At 39.2% G+C, this 20656-nt stretch overlaps 3 protein-coding genes across 3 annotated transcripts in view; 2 read left to right on the top strand and 1 right to left on the bottom strand.

Moving 5' to 3' along the window:
* The window catches only part of srrm4 (serine/arginine repetitive matrix 4), a 55952-nt gene extending 55407 nt beyond the window's left edge, over nucleotides 1-545 (top strand). The window contains exon 13 of the mRNA XM_077241548.1: nucleotides 148-545. Coding sequence (XP_077097663.1) covers nucleotides 148-403 — 256 coding nt within the window. The 3' untranslated portion in view covers nucleotides 404-545. The remainder of the gene's footprint in view (nucleotides 1-147) is intronic.
* Nucleotides 546-6808: 6263 nt separating this feature from the next.
* On the top strand, nucleotides 6809-15164 carry hspb8 (heat shock protein b8). The gene is made up of 3 exons (XM_077241541.1): nucleotides 6809-7695; nucleotides 9590-9653; nucleotides 13792-15164. The coding sequence occupies exons 1-3, from the start codon at nucleotides 7305-7307 to the stop codon at nucleotides 13985-13987; spliced, it is 651 nt and encodes a 216-aa protein (XP_077097656.1). The 5' UTR covers nucleotides 6809-7304; the 3' UTR covers nucleotides 13988-15164.
* Nucleotides 15165-16673: 1509 nt separating this feature from the next.
* LOC143749309 (uncharacterized) lies at nucleotides 16674-20220 on the bottom strand. The gene is made up of 4 exons (XM_077241847.1): nucleotides 19836-20220; nucleotides 19494-19557; nucleotides 18535-18655; nucleotides 16674-17659 (listed from the first exon to the last, which is right to left on the bottom strand). Exons 1-4 carry the CDS (start codon nucleotides 20218-20220, stop codon nucleotides 17102-17104), a joined length of 1128 nt encoding a protein of 375 aa, XP_077097962.1. The 3' UTR covers nucleotides 16674-17101.
* Nucleotides 20221-20656: the final 436 nt, after the last annotated feature.

The raw sequence follows: 20656 nt of genomic DNA, 5'->3' as shown, positions 1-20656 counted from the left end.
AAATAAATGCAGACATGGTGAGCATAAGAGATTTCCTTGAGAGATTGTTAGACAAAAAAGACCCCTAACTTATCCTTTTAGGATTTTTCTAATGTAATTTTTTATTACTAAGTCTTTGTTTGTATGTTGCCTTCCTGTCCTGCACAGTGCCAGAAAGAGGCCCATCCCTTATCATCGTCCCAGCCCTTCTGTCAGCAGCAGATCCTCCAGCCTCCTGTCCTGGCGCCTGTTTTCTCTTGGACGCAGTCGTTCACGGAGTCCCAGTCCCAGTCGCAGTCACACTTCTTCTTCATACAGGAGCTACAGTCGCAGCTCATCATGGAACTCTGTATATAGCAGATGCAGTCGCAGTCGGAGCAGAAGCTATGACTCAATTGTGAGCTACAGCAGAGCCCGCCGCTAATTTACGGATGAACCAGATGCAGGAATGCTGAGCTACAGCACGAGCCTAGGACCGCATCTTATTGTAACTGGAAATAAAATGGAGCAGCACTGAGAACATGCTGTGCTTGGATGTGGAACACCAGGCAGTGACAGGATCATCTGTTCAGTGTCAGATAAGACTGAAGCTTTCCATATTGTTTTGTTGTGTACTAAACTGTGTGCTTTCATCCATCCCGCTCAAAGGAAAACAAAAACTTGTCTATCAATCACAAAGCCTGCTTTTGTAGGAAGGACCTGAATGGAGGTTTCACTATGTGCACTGCAATATGTGAGTTTCTGCTATACCTGGTTTTACTCATAGGTGTGAGGATATTGTTGTTCATTTATCAAAAACAGCCGTACTAGATAAAAGGAAGTGTCTTCATGTGCAGGGTCACTCACGAGACGCTCATAACCTTGACTGTAAAAGTTGATGTTTAAATCTATTGTATTTTTTTTAGTGTTTTCTTTTTTTGTAGATGTCAAAAGCACTTGAGGAGAAAGATGTATCGCTTGCATAACAGCTTTTACTGAGAGTAGCCGCTTCTGTGTTGCACACACCTTCACTTTGAAAAATGTGCCATCCGAATTAGCCCCACCGGCAAACGCACACCCCATCAGCCCAAATGCCAGCTTTATTTATCTTCTGTTGAACTGGAAAACAATTCAAATGTCATTGGCTGTGATGGAGATGATGATGATGATGGTGGACAATCAAAATGCAGCAGATGTGCTCCACTGGTAGGAACCATTTTGCAAGGTCCAGCTGTCCATACTGTGTTAAAAAAATGTGTTAAACTACACATTAATCTAGCAGACCTTAAGAGACAGAATGAAGAATTTTTTTTATCCATCAAATTCAAGGCTACTTCTGAGTGAACAAAGAAAGGTACAAAAATGTCTGCTCTACTGACTCTAAAATGAAAGCACTGGTATACATATTATTATTATTATTATTATTATTATTATGTAATTTTTAAGGTCGTATTAAATTGTATAATATTTTTAATTATTTATTATTTTAATGCCTAGTCATTTCTATTTGTATCTGTGATTTATTTCTGTTAGGTATGCAAATAGTGCGGTATAAATATTTATTACTCAGATCACTTGAATTATTTATAATATAAAACCTTTGATATTCATATAGAAAACTTTTTTGTTTATAGTATATCATCCATGTTTGACTGTTTTGATATTTTATATTAGTTTTCCACAAAATCCCACAGTTTAAACATTCAGTACTTCATATATTAAATCACAAACTTTACATACTGTAAATGACGATGATATTTATAAATACAATTGTTTTATAAAGCATATTTATTGGTTGCACATCAGTGCAACAACAGAGAAACTATTACAGACTGGGAGAAATGAAGACGGCTGTTATTATAAGAAATCCATCAGAGTGGCTAGATCAAGGATTTTTTGAAAGGATCAAAGATATATATTTGGTGTGTGATACAGCTTGATGAAACAGCGTATAAAAATCATCACCTTCATCACAACAGATAATGGCAGTTTCTTTGTTTCTGTGTCATAAAGTCTATTGGAGTGCTTCGACGAAGGCATGGTGATCTCTATGCACTGTACATTATTAGTTGTCTGACTGTTGTGAATTCTGACACTTGTACAGACACTTGAATTGTGAATTCTGACACTTTGGGAATGCCCCCGCGTGATTGCGTCTGAAGCACTTATGTCAACTAGTCCAATGGTGAGAGTGAGCGATCAGGAAAGGATAAAAGCACATCCGGTCTGACCGGCATTGAAGCATTGGGCTCTCTTGCGGTGCGGAAGAAGCCGCTGGGCGGCATAGCATGCTCCGCTCCAAAACACAAGACACATAAATCGTGTGTACCTCCACCCGTTAAATAGCATGGGCAGGGAGAAGCAGACAATTAAAAACATCTCTTTCGCCACGGTTTTCTTTTAAATGCTTGTGAACAGACAACAATAAATAGACAGACAGTTTCGACATAGAGCACTTGCTGAGGCACAGAAGCTAATGCCGGTCAGACCGGATGTGCTTTTATACTTTCCTGGTCGTGACGTCATCCGCCCATGATGCTCACTCTCGCCATTGGACTAGTTGACATACATGCTTCAGACACAATCACGCGGGGCATTCCCAAAGCGTCATCGACGCAGCCCGAATTCCCTGGAAAGGGAACTTAAAGTGTATAAAATGTTTTATCTTCTTGAATTCATCTTGTTCTCTTGTCTCAAACGGTAAATGAGTTTAGTAAATGATTATGTAAATCTGTTGTGTAAATATGCAAACGTTTAGTGCGGCAATATTAGGCATGGGCTTTATTTATTGAGATGGAGTAGTGATACTGACTGTTTACAAGGCTGGCTTTCTAATTCACATTATTTGCATTCTTTCTTAAAAAAAAAAAAGCTGAAATGTTGCCATGAATTAAACCCTTTTTTACAGAATCAAAGTCAAAACATGCTACAGAGGTTGCCATTGGCTTCTGTAACTGCAAAACACTATTGCAACATCCTATAATACCAATAATTATTTTTGCACAAAATGTGCGGTAAAGATATATAGCAAGTGTGTATTGGTTTCAGTGCACAGTAAAAAAACTCAGTGCAGGGCATCAGGCTTGAAGATTACGCTAAGGACATTCCTCATATTACCCTATTCTACTATGTATATACAATGCTGTCTATGTGCACAAGAGTATCAATGTCTCCCTTGCTCTTCAAATTAATGGCTAGTTCTCTGTGGTCTGAATCTGTAATGATATTCAAAGAGTTCTAAATAAATTATTCATCTGATTAATTCACCCAATATTTTGTTTCTTTAAAATTGCACTCACTTTATTCACATTAAAATTATATCCGTGTGTTCGTGATTTGCATAGTAAAAAAAGGGAGGGTGGGGTAAGATGGGTCTTGTCACACTTCCATTGGCTGATTGCAACATTTGGCGCTTTTCCACTGCATGGTACGGCTCGGTACGGCTCAGTACGGTTCGGCTCGGTGCGGCACGGTTCGGCTCGCTTCGCTTTTCCACTGCGTGGTACGACTCGGCGCGCGGCGCGGTACGGCTTGGTTCGCTTTAGTTCGGTTGCTTTTCCACTGCAGTTAGTACCGCTTCAAAGTGGGTGGGATTATGACTGATCGTTATAGTTTATCCGCTCCTCGGCAACCAACAAGAGGAACGTCTGCACTTCTCGTCCACTGACCACGATTCAGCCATTTCGTTTTTTGGAAGTTTATTTTCTTCAAGCAAGTAGTTTTAAAACCGGTGCTACAGCTGTGGCTGTTATTGGTTATTTAAATCCAGCGGGTTTGATGTCTCGCAAAAACAATGACGCTGGTAGTGACGATTCTGTCTGTCTGACCAATCAGTGATATGCAGTGCTTTCACGTCACATTTTAGTATCGGTACGGTACGCTTGGAACCTCAACAGAGGTGGTACCATTTAAAGCGAGCGGAAGCGAGCCGTACCGTACCGTACCATGCAGTGGAAAAGCGCCACAAGCGGGCCATACTAAGCCGAGCCGTACCGTAACATGCAGTGGAAAAGAGCCAAAGCGTGCCGTTCCGAACCGAACCGTAACGTACCATGCAGTGGAAAAGCGCCAATTGCCCCCTATACCCTAAAATAGGGCATTATTTGAAGGGACAGTGAATTGTAAAGATGTCTGAAACCATAGTTGAAGTTATCGACTGCATTTGTTCTATCCCACATTAACGAGTGTACAGCTAATGTACGCTCAATGGTTGTCTGGATTCGCTTACTCGTTTTTATTCACTCCTTCAAGTGAAATGTATTAGTGGTCTACTGTAGGGAATGATGATTAAGGGTTTAGGGGGCGATTTCGGATTCAGCCCTGGTGTTTGGTTTTCATTTTCAAGTACAAGGACGGTTTCCTTTGTCCTTAGTTTCCCACCATCATTAGTTTTCATGGTTATTCATTAATTAGTTCACCTGTTTGCATTCAGATCATTATTGTGTGTATTTATACCCTTCAGTTGCATTTGTCCAATTTTTTGGTGTTTACTGAATTTTCGTGATCACTGATACATTGCTTTATCACGCCTGGATATCTGCTTTGGTATATTTTGATTAAACTATTTGTACGTTCATCATCTCCTCACCTTACTTTTTGTACGCTATCCGTTAAAGGACATCAGACCCAAAGAATGAGAAGAAAGATGAAAATCGCTGCCATCAATGTGGCACTTGGAAAGTGGCCGGGACTACGTGGAGGAGTTATTTTTATTTTCCAAGGTGGCCAATGTTTAGAGGATTATGTGGAGGAGCTCACTGACATCAGCCACTGGGCGACGTGCGATGACCTCACACTTATGCAAGATTTTTGCTATGGGCTGGACAAGGAAATTCACTTTCTCCTGCCCAGTGGGGATCGCTGTTGGAGTCTAGCAGAGTACATCAACTTTGCTCTCTGGATGGAAGGATGGTTCTTTGAGTTGGGAAACGGTGAAGAGGAGAACAGCATGACTGTCCAGCCCCACCCAACATCCATCATCACGTCGCCAATTCCAGAGCCCAGCCAGCCATCACCCACTCACACGGACATTCAGCCAGAGCCCACCACAGTCAGTGCTCAAGCCTGCCATGATGAGAGAGCCAACAAAGGACAGTGCCAACAATCACCCTGGAGCCTGAGCCCCATAAAGAGTCTGGCCAAGTGTGTGAGCCGGCACCACGGTGTATCGCTGTGGATTGCCTGGTGGAGTATGAGGGTAAGCAGAAGGACCCCGCCCACCATCCCAGCATGGAGGGTAAGCTGAAGTTGGACTATGTGGAGTGTAGTTATTTGGAAAGTTTAGCGGAGGAAGTCTCCTTTTTTCCTTGTTGTTTTTGCCCAATTCTGAATTACTGTTACCTGCAGAGCACCCACCCAGCCTCCCTCTCTCACCACCACTTCACAATCCAGCCAGCTCTTCAGCCCTGACATCTCCTATTACCCCACTCAAGTGTGGATCTGCCTCTGGTCCTCCGGTCGCCAGCACAGTCTAGGCAAGAGTTTCCCATAGATCTTCCTTCAGCTTATGAGCTATTCACTCCACCTCTGCCAGTCGACTCACCAGCTTGGCTCTTCTCTCCCTCAGCTTCACCCAGAACCATCATCCTACTGCCTCCTCTGGGTCCCCTCGTCCCACTGGCTCCACCCTGGTCAGTCGCCATGGACTTATGTGCTTCGTCAGCTACGCTTAGTCCCTCCACCCCTGCGGCTTCACTGGGCTCCTCTTTCCCTCGTGCTCCTCCTCTTTCCTCAGTCTGCACATCATCAGCGCAGTCCTCTGGCTCCTTGGCTCCACCTCCATCACTCATGGCTTCACCATGGTCTCCTAAGCCATCAGAGTCGTTCACCCACTTCAGCTCTCTATGTACACCCTGGTCTACTCTGCCAAGGCTCCATCTCCATCCATCCTCATCATGGTCCCTTTACCCAAGCCTCCATCAACTCCGACGTAGGCTGTCACCACCATTGATACCTCCCTTGATTCTGCCACCATCCACTCCTCCCTAGTTCCTCTATTTTTTTCCCTCCTGTCAATTTCCAGCCCTGTGACTTTTAGTTCACATCCTGTTTCCTTTGTTTCCCACCATCATTAGTATCCATGGTTATTCATTAGCTAGTTCACCTGTTGGCATTCAGAGCATTATCATGTGTGTATTTATACCCTTCAGTTCCTTTTTTTCAGTTGTCTGGGTTGACTGAGTTTTAGTGCTCACTGTTACATTGCTTTATGGCTTATTTGCTTTTTTTCATTTTGATTAAAGTATTACCTTATTTTTACTTTCATCGTCTCCTCATCTTCCTCTTTGGACTCTCTACGTGTTACAAGTCAGAGAGTAAGCTAAGCCACACAGAGAGGTGTGCTTCATTTTTATTTGACCAAAATAAACAGGAAGTGCCCATTATTTTATCTTTTTGTGACTGAGAAGAGAACATGAAAGTGCAAAGTATAATGAAAAGTGAGATAAATAAAGTACACTTTGACATGACATAAGGCCCCATTTACCCTATTTCTATGAAAACCATGAAGTGATGATCAAAATGTGTTTGTCTAACATTATAGTCAAATTTCAAAAACTCATATATTTAAAAATATAAAACTATTTACTTAATATATTCTATATAATAATTTATAATTGCTAAATGGAAATCTGTATGAAAAGTCAAATAAATGTTGATATTTTGTTTCTTATAATAAAATTAAATACATTTTAAGTAGGCCTAAGGCATGGCCAATACATTTCAACAGATAGAAGACATCCTAAAATATAACTGAGTGCATGGTTTTTTCTCGCTCATCTTACGTAGCCTACTTTACCCTACATGACGTATGCAAGGAGGACTCGTTTGAAGAAGGAAAAGGAGATAGGCCTACTATTTCGTCACATTTCGTGTTTAGAACGTTATTAGTGTTGTTCTTAGTGTGTGACTCCTCTCCGGCCTTGAGGAGTGAGTAGTGTTCTATTATGAAGTGAATGAGTCATCTGGGGGAGGGTGGGATTGGACCAGTCGCTGTCCAGTGGAGCCATTCACAGCCCGGGGTCTAAACTTGGATAGGGAGGGTCTTTCGTCAGCTGTCGTGTGCCACCGAGTACTTTCTGGACTTTACAGACCGGTAAATCACATATAAACCAGTGAAAGAGCACTTACATCGTCAGTAAACTTCTAGAACTCATACATGAGTACATCGGTAAGCTTAAACTTACGTGCGTAATCACGCGCCTGGAGAGTTTTTGCGCTTTTGTTGCGAAAAAAAAAACGGAATTCGTGTTGCGCTCTATTTAATAATTTATAGTATTCGGAAATCTGACAGCAACGCGAAGAGGAACAGGAAAAGTTGTCTAAACTCACTTTTTCAAAGTTTCACTATGGCAGAAGGGGATTACTACACTATGGGCAACCGACAGAGGATTCCACGGGATCCGTTCCGGGAACAGTCACTCGCATCTCGCTTTATGGAAGATGATTTTGGGCTGCCACCCTTTCCCGACGAGTTATCGATGGAATGGCCCGGCTGGGCGAGACCACGGCTGAGCGCCCGTCTCGACGCGCCGTGGTCGGGCTCGTTGCGCACGGGCTTCCCGCGGACGAGCATAGGCTCGCCGCAGGGCTTCAGCTCCATGTATAGCGAGAGCCCTCGCCGATCCAGCGCGCCCCCGACCAACCCAGACGAGCCGTGGAAAGTGTGCGTGAACGTGCACAGCTTCAACCCCGAGGAGCTTAATGTCAAAACTAAAGACGGGTTTATAGAGGTGTCAGGTGAGAAAACACTTCTAATCATTGAGAAGGATGAGTTATGAGAACACAAAGTTAATTACCTTGATAGCCTATAATAATTAATCATGGAATAACGTTGAATGGAATATAATTTACATTTGTGCATTTACCAGACGCTTCTATCCTAAATGGAGGAGCATTAAGCAGTTTGTCATATGCATTTAAATTACTATGAAACATAGCAACTTTTTTTAACGTATTCCATTTTTTGGTAGTTTTTTTAGTCATTATTCCTACATTAATAAGGCCCTGTCTTACAACATAATACATAACAGATATTTCTGCCAAGTATGTATTTGTATTTATGTATTTTGTTATTTCATATAGCACATAGATCATTTAATATGAAAGTATTTATTTCTCAAAATTGACTTAGTATGTTTTATGTCTCATTTTAATTTCTTTACTATCCTATTTAAAATATGGCATTTTGGAACCCTTGTTCCATAAATCTCTGCTGCTGTCTCTCCGCTGCAGTTTGAGAATGGAAGGCCTTTGGTTTGAGTATGACTTGCACATTATCAGCTGATCTCTTGTAATCAGCCACCTGCTGAGATCCCTTGAGGACCATTTACAATAAACACATTGAATTAGTCCCATACTTTTATCTTTAATCACTAAAGTTCTTTTGTAAAAACGAAAATTGTGTATTTATAATGCGGAAAAGTTGAAAGCCAGTTGTTGCCTGCTACAGAAATACATTTTGTTGACTGTGATGGCAGGACAGAAGTTCAGAGTTCAGGAGAGAGCAAAGGCCTGGTGAGCAGGGATTAATATAAACACTGTGCTGGTATTCCAGCTGGGTCACTCATTCACAGTGGGAGGAGGGTGGGGACAGTGAGACTTAACGTCACATAACCTCATTCTAAAAGTGTCACACAGAGATATCAGAGTGAACTACACTACGCACTGTTTTACTTAAGGCCTTTTAACTGAACTCAGATTCTGGTGACCAGTTTTGGACCACCAAAATCAGAAAAATATTTAAGTTCAACATTGCCCTGAAGTAAAGCATTGTCAAATGCCACAGCCATGTTTGAATTTCTTTGTTAAATAGGGAAAGGCCATTGAACAGTATGTCAGTAGGTAAATGTCTATATGGATAGATTTTGCTCTCAAAATGTTCTTGCGTCCCAGTATATTTTAAATGGTTAATTTGTTGTTTAGAAATGTTGAAAGTGCTATGAGCATAATAATCAATCATATGTGTTTGTGCTCAAAGTGTTTTCTAAAGAGTCGGTTAGTGTAGATATGTAGGCCGCACCGAGACACAGTATGGCATGACTGGCATTTAGTGACCAACAGCTGCAGAGAATGAGGCCAACAGGCTTTCTTGGTTTGAAATACTACAAAATCATATATAGTGTTGCCTTTGCAATGTCAGTAAAATGTGAAAAAAAGAAGAAGAAAAAACGTATACAGCACAATCTCACGAAAATGCGTATCTATACAACAAATTTTATTTCTCGTGCCATTTATACGCCAAAAATAAGTTTTGCGTGCATATGATACGCCGTTTTCGCGTGCATATGATACGCACTTTATGGCGTGTAATACCCACGCACTCCCCATCCCTAATCCTTAAGGGGTTTTCAGTGCGTAGCATATGCACGTAAAAAAAATTTGGCGTATAAATGGCAAGAGAAATAAAATTCGTGGTATAGATACGCACTTTAGAAAATCTGATATTAATAAACCTCTACTAAAAAATACTAAAAAATCTAATTTTATGTCAGTGTGGCAAAGGTTACACTTCTGTGAGCAACCAGTGCGGGGATTCAAAGCAACATCTTTTTCGAAATAAGTTCTTATCCACAAGTGTTGTATTGTCGTATCGATCTCTGCGTTAACAACTGCTTTTATGTCTTTTCACCAGGGAAACACGAGGAAAAGCAAGACGAGGGCGGAATTGTTACCAAAAACTTCACAAAGAAAATTCAGTAAGTATGATGATTGTATCAAAAGAAAGTTTCCGGGGGCTTCTGATTTGGAACCTTCTAGAATGATGAAGCAACTTCCAGAGGAATGTCACTCTGAGTTATTAAAGCAACACAAAGCATTACTCCTCCACCCGCCACAACCTCTCTGCTTTCTTCTTGCTCTTCAGAGAGTCAAATTGGATGGTAGAGGCAGAGGAAAATAATCAAAGTTAGAGATAAAATAGACAACATATCATGTGGTTCCGATGTCTGCAGTAATTAAGAGACATCGTGAATTGATTTTTGATCTTCTCAACATGCTGTTTCTCTGACAGAGACAGACAGAAATAGACTCTAAGAAAGAAAGAGAGTTTAATTATTGAACAAATCCAGCACTTTTTACACTATTGTTCAAATGTTTGGGGTCCGTAAAATCCATGAAATAACTTTTATTCAGCAAGGGAAAAAAAACACAAAAAAGCAGTAAAGACTTTTATAACATTAGAAAAGATTAACTAAAATAAAACCTTTAAATCACAGTTTCCACATAAATATTAAGCTATGATAATAATAAGAAATGTTTCTTAAGCACCATATCAGCATATAATGATTTCTGAAGGATCGTGTGACACTGAAGAGTAGCTAATAGATGCTGAATCATAATAGATGCCATCACAGGAATAAATTACATTAAAAATATATTCAAATAAAAAAATTGTTGTTATTTTAAACGATAATATTCACAACATTAATGCATTTTTACTGTAGTTAAGAGGCTCCTTTCAAAAATATTAAGAAATCTTATACCGACCCTAAACGTTTGAACAATAATGAAAGCTTCCTCTCAGTGTTTTAAATAAGTCTTTCTTCGACATCTAATGTAAACTGCTTAGCTAATTTGATTTTGACAGGCCATGTTGGTTGTGTGAAATTCCAACAGTTGAACATTAGCATTCTGCTAAACTAAGCTAAGAACACACACTTATAGAAGATACAGGCCACGCATAAATTACATTGAGCTTTTTTATTAATAGCTTTCAGCTATTGAATGAAGTCTAAATCTCTGCCATTTGCTCCTCAGTAGCAGAGCTGCGATGTCTGAGTCACCGCTATAACATTACTGTGCTAATTGAATAGTGTCAGGCTACTGCAGTCTGCTACATGCTAAAGGTTTATATAAACTCAGTAGACGCTTGGCAACAAGTGTGAAACCTTCCAGCCTTATTTGGCCATGATGACTGACAAAGCTCAGGGACACTCTCTCTCTCTCTTTATCTCTCTCTGTTGTGTTCTCTCACACTCTTTCTCAACATTCATAAAATAAAAACAGTACAGAAAACCTTAGTGAGCTAACTAACTTGCATTTTAAAGTAGTATCATAGATAGGTGTCAATAACATTACGTTGTTCTTTTGAACTTGCTATTTATCAAAGTTACCTGAGAAAAAATTTATGTAAATATATAATATCCACAAAAAAATGTAACAATGTGTTTTCAGTATTGATAATAACTAGAAATTTTCACTGAGCACCAAATATTAAAATGATTTCAGAATGATTGTGACACTGAAGACTGGAGTAATGATGACATCACATGTACATTCTAAATATATTAAAATAGAAAACAGTTATTTACAATTGTAATAATATTTCACAATAATACTGTTTTTACTGTATTTTTGATCATATAAATTCTGCCTTGGTGAGCATAAGAATTAAAAAAAATATATTGCTGACCCTTAACTTTTGAACAGTAGTGTATTAGATATATGAATATATATTTTTTTAATTGTACTTCCTTAAATTCAAATTTTAATTACATTTAAAATTAAGAAATTAAGGGCTTAAATACACAGACAGGGCAATCAAGGTAAAAAACAGAACAGGTGCAGAGCTAATTAATAACCAAGAAAACTAACTAGGGATACAAAACAAACTTAGGCAAGCAGACCAGGGAACAGAATAAAAACACAATGAAGCTAAACAGACATAGAACTACAGGTGAACGTGATTTCACCAAGTACCACATGTTCCTGGATCAACATCTTTGTTGATCCTGGAACAACTTTCAGAACTGCAAGTTACAATATTGCTGATTGTGAGAATTAATTTATATTGTTAAGTACAATTATTTAAACTAGCATTATCCAAACACAGCATTCGTCTCTCGAATCTCTAAAGCAGCCCGGAAAGTTCCCCCACCCTTTAGACTTATGTTGTAGAAAACCAGCAGGAAGTAGCTTTGTATGATATCACCAACCATTCATGTTTAAAACAAGTTCCACCCTTTCTCTGTAGAGCAGATATGTTAATCCAGCCTTAAAGGCATCACATTCAAACAGACAGTGAGAACTCCTCTCATTAAAACGGCTGCAGTCAGTCTGCCTGCTGGATGATTAGACTAGTGTGTAGATGGAAATTTCTGGTGATAAACTTTGCATCAGGAGGCGATTTGTAATAATTGGCAACAAATTCTATTTCTGAGCCAGCACCTGGAGCAGGATTCCCTCTCTCTCTCTCTCTCTCTCTCTCTCTCTCTCTCTCTCTCTCTCTCTCTCTCTCTCTCTCTCTCTCTCTCTCTCTCTCTCTCTCTCTCTCTCTCTCTCTCTCTCTCTCTCTCTCTTTCTCATTGCAAGTGATGGCAGGCAGAACATTAAAATGAAAACCACAAAATGCATTGAGAATTATCTTTTAGCCACAAGCTGCCACAGAGAAAATTAAGTTAGTTGAAAATTAAACCAAAATGAGAATATACGGAGTATAGGGCATAGTGTTTGCAATCTCCATGATGATTCCCATTCTGGGTTAATATTAACCTAAAGACTTGTGTTAGACCTCAGTTAATCTGGGTTATGTTCAGACTATTCTGTGTACATGTAGATGTCAATATTAAACTGACTATTCTCAAGTTCTTATTGTAACATTTGGTTTCAAGCTTTGTTCCAGTGCAGCTGCAAGGTACAATCAAAAAGCACTTTTTAATTTGCAAAATTTGGTGTCCATTTAGATATTAGATATCAAATATGTATCAATGTACAACCATTTAAAGGGATACAGTAGTTCACCCAAAAATTAAAATTACCCCATTATTTACTCACCCTCAAGCCATCCTAGGTGTATATGACTTTCTTCTTTCAGACAAATACAATCAGAGTTATATAAACAAAAAATCTGGCTCTTCAAGCTTTATAATGGCAGTGAATGGAGGACGAGATTTTGAAGCCCAAAAAGGTCCATCCATCCATCCATCATAAAAGTACACCACACGTCTCGGGGGGGGGGGGGGGGGGGGGGGGGGGGGGGTAATTAAGGCCTTCTGAAGTGAAAATAAGAAAGTTAAGTAAGAAAAATATCCATATTTATAACTAAGATAACTAGCTTCCGACCGGCAGACAGCCGCACGCATCAATTTATGGCAAGAGATTAACCACTGACATGACGCATGATGTTTTGACGAACATAGAAGTGCAGAGGATAGAGCAAAACAAAACATCAGTCACAAATTAGAGGTCTAAAACAACAATTTATAAAGAGAAATGTCGGAGGATTTTGATATAAGAGAAATGAAGCTTGAGTTTGTTGCCAAGCCCTATTTGTTTGAACTGCAACAGGTGTCAAAGCTTACAATGCTCCTACATCGCGTCAGGGGTTACTCTTTTGGCGTACTGTAAGTCGACTTGCGTAGGCCGTCTGCCGGAAGCTAGTTATTTTAGTTTAGTTTTTAAAGTTTTAAAAATGGATATTTTTCTTTGCTTATAACATTGCTTTACTTCAAAAGGCCTTTATTAACCCCCTGGAGTTGTATGGATTACTTTTATGATGGATGGATTCACTTTTTTTGGGCTTCAAAATCAGGACCGCCATTCACTACCATCAAACAGCTTTTGTGTGTAAGGGGGATAAACTAAGAAAAATGAGGGTTCTTTATTGGCATCTATGGTTCCATAAAGAAACTTTAACATTCATGTAACCTCTCCGGTTATTTAGCGGAAACAAAGGTTCTTTAGATTATTAAAATGTTTATCACTCTAAGAAAAAATGGTTCACTGAAAGATTTTTTGGGGATCCAGACATTCTATGTCGGTAAAAATCCGGTTTTAGAACTTTTATTTCTAGTGGTGGATAATGGACATCGTTCTGAACTCTCTCTTCTTTCACAGAATCCCATCTGATGTGGACCCTGTCACTGTGTTCGCCTCTCTGTCTCCGGAAGGTGTTCTCATCATTGAAGCCCGACAGACCCCTCCATACTACCTCTACAGCAACGAACTGCCCGCAGAACCCATGGAAGAACCTGAGGCCAGACAGCAGGAACCCAGCATGGCTTCAGTTTCAGTCTTTGATGTCAGGGAGTGAACTGGTGTTCGCTTGCCTGTGGTATTTGTTCCAAGCCAGTGTTAAAATCTAGATTCAACCGTTTCAAAAAATTACTTAAATCAAAAGTCATTAATCTGCTAGTGAATAGTTTATAAATTAAATGTTACTCTACATAGTACATGGTTGGATCAAATACCAGAAGCTTTCAGTTACTATATCAATGAAGATAAACAAATGTGATAGAGCTACCGGTCAAGTGAGAAGGAAAAGGTGTGAAATGGGATGAGACCAGGCCCAATTTCTGTACGGTTGGACATAGGCATGGAAACATGTATGTAGATGCGAATGCATGGTCAACATTGTAATGGCACATCTCATTGTATATACTTAACCTGCATTCCTCTCAGTCCTAAAGGGGGCGATAGAGTTCCCTTCAAATGACTACAATTAAATGGATTGTTCACCCAAAAATCATCTCTTATTCTCCTACATGTTGTCTCAAACCTGTATGGCTTTCTTTCCTCTGTGAAAAACAAAGGAAGATATTTGAAGAAAGAAAATTCTCCAAACAATAGTTTCAATAGGATCCAATGCTGTTTTAAACCAGTTTGACTTTCATTGTATAGACAAAAAATATATAAAATATATAAATAATAATAAAATAGTTCTTCAGAGTATTCTTTGAAATATCTTCTTTTGTGTTCCCCAGAAGAAAGTCATAAGGTTTTGAAATGACATGAGGGTGAGTAAATAATCTCTTAATTTTCATTTGACCTATGCTTTTATCTAATTTGCTTGGTAAATTACGATTCTCTTTAACCTGTTGCTCCGCCATGCCGATCTCATCAAGTAAGATGACACTGAGAATGCGATGTGTGCTTGAGTTGAGTTACAAATTCCATTCAGACACATTTCGGATGCGAAATCAAGCTTTGATGTTGAAATTGAATCTTTTTGAAATATGTTATGGACTTCTGTCCCTCATTTAAACCTAATCTTGTTTTGTCCCTGAATTCGAATGAAGGCCCTGTTTGAATAATCTGAATTCTTATCACATTGTACTATTTATATGAAGGTCTTCTCTGAGAACTGGGCCTTTCTCAAGTGCTGTTTATTGTGTCTTCTTTCTTTCTTTCTTATTGGTGGGTGTTCTTTTTTCTTTTTGTTTAGGGATGTATGCTATGCGTTTTTATAATAAATGATTTTACGAAAGCAAGCCTTTTATTACTCCTCTCTGCAAATCTCAATCAAGTTAATAAATGAGCTGCATTACAGATAGAACTGATATCATTTCTCAGATTTACACCTGTTTGCTCATCCCACTTGTATAACCTTCGGATGTTTTCGAGTAATAAATCGAGCATCATGCTCTCCTTCGGTTGTCTCTGTCTCACAATCCTCTGTCCTCGATCACATCTGGGTGTTCGGATGGCAGATTGGCTGTGTGCTTATGGGAATGACTCCATGGGAGTTGTCTCTGCACGGTGGCGGTAATTGGGTGACAGATCAGTGTGGAGATTATTCCGAACGCTTTGGCTCACTTTCAATCTCCTCCACGAGGATGTGGAGAGAAAATATTGAAGAAAACGGTCCTCCACTGCTGATTAACTGATGTGTTTGCCCATTGGATTTTTCTCTTTAAATCGATCCGAGCTCTTTCGTTGTCTAATTTTCAGAGTTTGAGGTTAATGAATCACGAATATTTATGTGCTCAATAAGAATTATACAATTATACTAGAACTCAAGGGATGTTATGTGCACCCATATTCACTGCAAAAATGATTCATGTAAAATTCTCTGTAAGCACAACAGAAAGTCAACTAGGTGTCAATGTGACAGATTTCCGTCTATCGCTTAAGTTTGAACATTTCTCAGCTTTCCTTGATTAATCATTCATGCTATTGTAAAGCACAACAAGAAGCTTCACACAATCGTGCTCAGGTCTTTATTAGTGCTAATAGGATGCATGTTACAGTAAACTCAAAAACATATATGGGAATCAAGAGGCTAAGGCTATATTTACATTAATCCAGATATATTTGGAAGAAAAACATGTTTTGTCCTTCCGCTTACACTGAGACAGTGTGTCCTGCGAAAACAAAGCTTATTGAAGATGGTCTTCAAAAGTGATACATTTGAAAACACCTCATGAGGTATTCGAAAATGACAACGCATGTGACACATTTTGTACCAATATACACTGCCCGGCCAAAAAAAAAAAATTGCTGTTTGGATTTAAATAAGCAAATGAATTGTCAATACAAGAACTTGATCAAAAAATTATCAAAATGTGCATCATTTTTTGGTCAAGATCTTGTATTGACAATAGAGTACTCCAGCACTCTGTAAAGTCTCCCCCAGCACATCCCAAAGACTTTCAATGAATTTCAAGTCTGGACTCAGAGGTGCCAATTCATGTGTGAAAATGATTCTTCAAGCTCCCTCCCAACCACTGTTTCACAATCTGAGCATGATGAATCTTGACATTGTCATCCTGGAATCAGGCCATGATGCGTCTTCCTAGGTTGTTTAAAAAAAAGGAAAGCTACACACACTCCATCACTTAGTGAAAAATTGCCAAACATACAACATGCTAAAAACATAATAAGCACTGCTATAACCATCCAATCATAGACTCTTAAGCATTTGCCTATTTAAATCCAAACAGAGACTTGGCCGGGCAGTGTATGTATCTATGTTTATACCGGGATGTGCCTGGTATGTGGAACTGTATTCACTCCCACAGTGTTGCTGAAGAACAATGTTACTTTTTACAATCTTCATATTACATTCCTGGAAAGATGACAGAAAATTTACTTTCTGTCCTGCAGGAAAACACGAGGGCAATCGTGTTTTAGACCATGAAATGGCAATTGAGTGTGACCTGGATGCGCCAGTAAGTGGTGAAATATTGTGTTAATACAATTATCGCGCCAGAAGAGAACTTTATGTCTGGTATCATCTCAGTAAGCTTTTTACGTATTTTGCATGCGCAGTAAGATCATTTTAGCATTTCTGATGGTTCAATGTGGACAAGAAACTTTGGGAAAACGCTTGAAAACAGTAGTATGGACAAAGAAAATGCCATTTTCAAATGCATCTGGATTAATGTAGACGTAGCCTAATGAAAGAGCTGGGGATGTTTTCTGTAGCCTACATTTTCTCTACATCCATTTTCTTTTGGAGCTCCAGTTGAGGGTTGAACACCTCCTGGGTTTGCCCAAAGGTTGGTTGCTCATCTTCTGTCACGGCAGGGTCTGTATATCCTTCTTCACACTCCAGTTCCTGAAGCTGCGTGACCTCTGCCTGCCCTCCTTGCTCGGAGGTGATGGTGTCTGGAGTCTCCGGAGCCTGAGGCTTGTCTGCAGACTCATGGACTTCCTCTGTGTCTCGCTCGATGCCCTCAACCGCCTCTTGAATAGTACCTTCTTTGTCCTTATCTATGCCATCACTGGGTTCTCCAACCTGCTCTCTTTCAGACTCAAAGGCTCCTGGTGCAGCTTCTGGGATGGACTGGGGTTGTGGTTCTCTAGATGGATCTATATCAGATACAGTCTGTTGGTCTCGTTCGCCCTCAGGATGCTCAGTTGAGACAGAGGGTTCGGGAGTTTCTCCCTCAAATGATTCCGGTTTAGTCTCGGCTTCAATAGCATCTTGAGACTCGTTGCCGTCTTGTTGTTTTCCTCCCACGGTTTTTGCCTCCATCTCAATCTGTGGCAAACGTGAAACAGTTTTCAAATTAAGTCAAGTGCCTAAATGCCAAATCAAGACCCTAAAATGCCAGGGTCACTGTACACAAAAATTATTCATTTTCTGGATGGTGGAGAAAGGCCATACGTCCCCTGCGGGAAAATAAGAGCTTGCATTTAATCTCTTTGTTGGTTATTAGAACAATTATGAGCCTGGTAATTGGAATTGCAGGGTGATTAATTTATAAACTGGCTTCGACTTTGGCATTTGATGTTTATGGGGCATTGTAGAATCGTATACCTCTAATTATTTCTGAAATCTTTTTTGCAGTAGTGTAAGAAAAACATTTTGCCTGTTATGACGGCACGGCTTAACGGTGCTGCAAATTGGCTTAAGTTGAATAAGACATGCGATGGGTAAACAATATCTGCCATTTTTAAAGCATGATGACCACATTCTCTGCAATAATATAATACAACAATGCAATTGAAATAATATGTTTTGAGATGCCCTTTTTTCCCTATACTTTTCCCTGCAAATGCAAATAGCTGTCAGCTTTTTAACATTAGACTGGCTAAAATACAGCACCTGAGAGACAGTTACTCTACCTGCGATGTCTACCTATTATACAAGACCAATTAAGTACTGGAGAATGAATGGCTAGTGTTCAACCTTGGATTTACCTAGAAAAGTTTTCAATAGTGACAATAATAGTGCCACTTCACTATGAATGACAGAAAGCACCACTTAAATATAATGGTGACACATTTAATAACTTATAAACGAGTGCAATGCATGCCACCCAGAACACTGAGTGCCTAATTTTGAGCTTCAGTTTGTGAATAAGTTCGGACTGCATTATTAAAGATGAAACGGCTGTCAGAACCAATCAATACCTGGATAGGGATAATGACATCAGCAGGAAGGGGAATACTGGGTAATGGTACTTCCACTGTAAGGATCCCATCGGCAGACAGAAGCGACTGGAGATTTTCAGCATCAGCCTCACCTGGAAGTCTTAGGAAGTGGTGAGAAAAAATCTATAAATTAGCTTTTATTGATATAAACAGCTTTGTGACAATTTGACACAATTGGCTTTATGCCCAGCTGCACTACCTCCTGAACTTCAGCCAGCTCCTTTGTTTCCTGTCTGCTATTATTGGACAAACTGATTAATCCAGGTGTGCCTGGCCTCAGTAACAATAATCAGGCACATCTGGATTAATCAGTTTGTCCAATAATGGCAGACAGGAAACAAAGCAGCTGGCTGAAGTTCAGGAAGTAGTGAAGCTGGGCATAAAGCCTATTGCACAGTGAAATATTATATGCTGAATAAAATAGACATTGAGTTAATGTTTTGTTTTTAAATAAATTAATACTTTTATTCAGCCATTAATTCACATTAAATTGATCAAAAGTGACAGTAAATACATTTTATAATTCAAATAAATGCTGTTCTTTTGAACTTTTTATTCATCAAAGAATCGAGAAAAAAATGTATCAAGGTTGTCAAAAATATTAAGCAGCACTGTTTTCAGCATTGATAATAATAAGAAATGTTTCTTGAGCAGAAATCAGCATATTAGAATGATTTCTGAAGGATCATGTGACACTGAAGACTGAACTAATGATGATGAAAATTCAGCTTTGCCATCACATGAATAAAATACGCTTAGAAGTATATTAAGAAAACAGCTATTTTGAAATGTAATAATAGTTCACAATATTCACAATATTACTGTTTTAATGTATATTTAATCAAATATACAGCCTTGTTGAGCATAAGACAGATTCAAAAACTTTTATTTTTTTAACAGTAGTTCAGATATAGTGTAGTGTGCATGTTAACACTTACTTGTATTTTCTTGCAAAACATCTAGCAATGTAGCCATGCTCATCTTGTCTTTCTTCATGCTTTCCTTTGGATCAAATATATTAACACAAAATTATTGAGTTTGATTAACTCAAATAATATATTTTGTAAATCATATTAAATATTTAAAAAAAATATTCAGGAAATATTCCTAAATTATGTACAATATATCCAGGCTTATTCTTTTTTGTAGACTAATTGCATGTATAATGTGTTATCTAACATTGAATTCTGTTGGAAAGGTGAAATTGAAAAAAAAAATGAAAAAAAAAAATATATATATATATTGATGATATATTGAATAGTATACTTTTTCACCCATACCTGCAATTTCCAAAAATCCGTCCTGTATTTTGACCGTAAGCTCAGAGGGAGCGAAGTGATTGACATCCAAGCTAATTTTCCACTTGCTCATCTCACCAACCACTTCCGACACCCCTCCACTCATCTCCCTGTGCAGTTTAGAGACGTGCTGTCCTGAGGCCTGAGTAAATGGAGCGAACATGGGTGTGCGCAAGTACCCAGGCCAAGACGACGTCCCCAGCCTCCTGAAGATGCCTTCGATCCAGCTGAGGTCTCGGTGGTCCAATAACGGAGGCAAGCCGTAATGCTGGTTAAAGATTACACTGGGCCATCTGTAGCTCAGGGAATTCCAAGGTACCTCATGACAATATTGAGGCCTGGATGGTGACTTGATAGCATCCGCCATAGTGAGAAAATTGAAAAATCTAAGGAAGAACGATTTGTTTGGAAGGTCTGGGCACAGTACGAATAAAGATGCACTAACTACACAAAAAGAGATGCTGTGGAGAGTGAAAGCAAAGACTAATGTGGCCGGTAGACATTGCAGACGCTGTTTATATAGCGTCCTTGTGTTTTTAGCACTTACTAAGCAGTAACCATGATGCTACCAGAAGAGAATGTAGGGATGAAGTGATGGCTAGGTAGTTCAATCCGCTACCGGAGGGTGGAAGGGCTCTATGGGAGACGCTAATTAAGGATATTTATAGATCTAAAGGGGAAGCAACAAATAGCTGTTTGATGAGAACTAACAGTCCCAAGTCCTGCTTAGCCTCTGACAGGCAAAGAGATTTTATTGAACTGATTGTTAATAGTGTTGTAGAAACTATTAAAGTGTTGAGGTG

Source organism: Siphateles boraxobius, unplaced genomic scaffold, assembly GCF_051911475.1.
Source record: "Siphateles boraxobius isolate OS27281-9 unplaced genomic scaffold, OSU_SipBor_1 24, whole genome shotgun sequence".
NCBI lineage: Eukaryota > Metazoa > Chordata > Actinopteri > Cypriniformes > Leuciscidae > Siphateles > Siphateles boraxobius.
Note: the sequence above shows the minus strand (reverse complement) of the source record. Positions and strands in the feature narration are given on the sequence as shown.

What these genes read in the sequence shown, in the direction of transcription:
- hspb8 (XM_077241541.1), top strand. Translation starts at nt 7,305, where the DNA reads ATGGCAGAAGGGGATTACTACACTATGGGCAACCGACAGAGGATTCCA. An exon ending in CGGGTTTATAGAGGTGTCAG is followed by an intron (nt 7,696 to 9,589) that starts GTGAGAAAACAC and finishes TCTTTTCACCAG; the next exon opens with GGAAACACGAGGAAAAGCAA. An exon ending in AACTTCACAAAGAAAATTCA is followed by an intron (nt 9,654 to 13,791) that starts GTAAGTATGATG and finishes CTTCTTTCACAG; the next exon opens with AATCCCATCTGATGTGGACC.
- LOC143749309 (XM_077241847.1), bottom strand. Translation starts at nt 20,220, where the DNA reads ATGGCGGATGCTATCAAGTCACCATCCAGGCCTCAATATTGTCATGAG. An exon ending in CGGATTTTTGGAAATTGCAG is followed by an intron (nt 19,558 to 19,835) that starts GTATGGGTGAAA and finishes TTTGATCCAAAG; the next exon opens with GAAAGCATGAAGAAAGACAA. An exon ending in TGTTTTGCAAGAAAATACAA is followed by an intron (nt 18,656 to 19,493) that starts GTAAGTGTTAAC and finishes CCACTTCCTAAG; the next exon opens with ACTTCCAGGTGAGGCTGATG.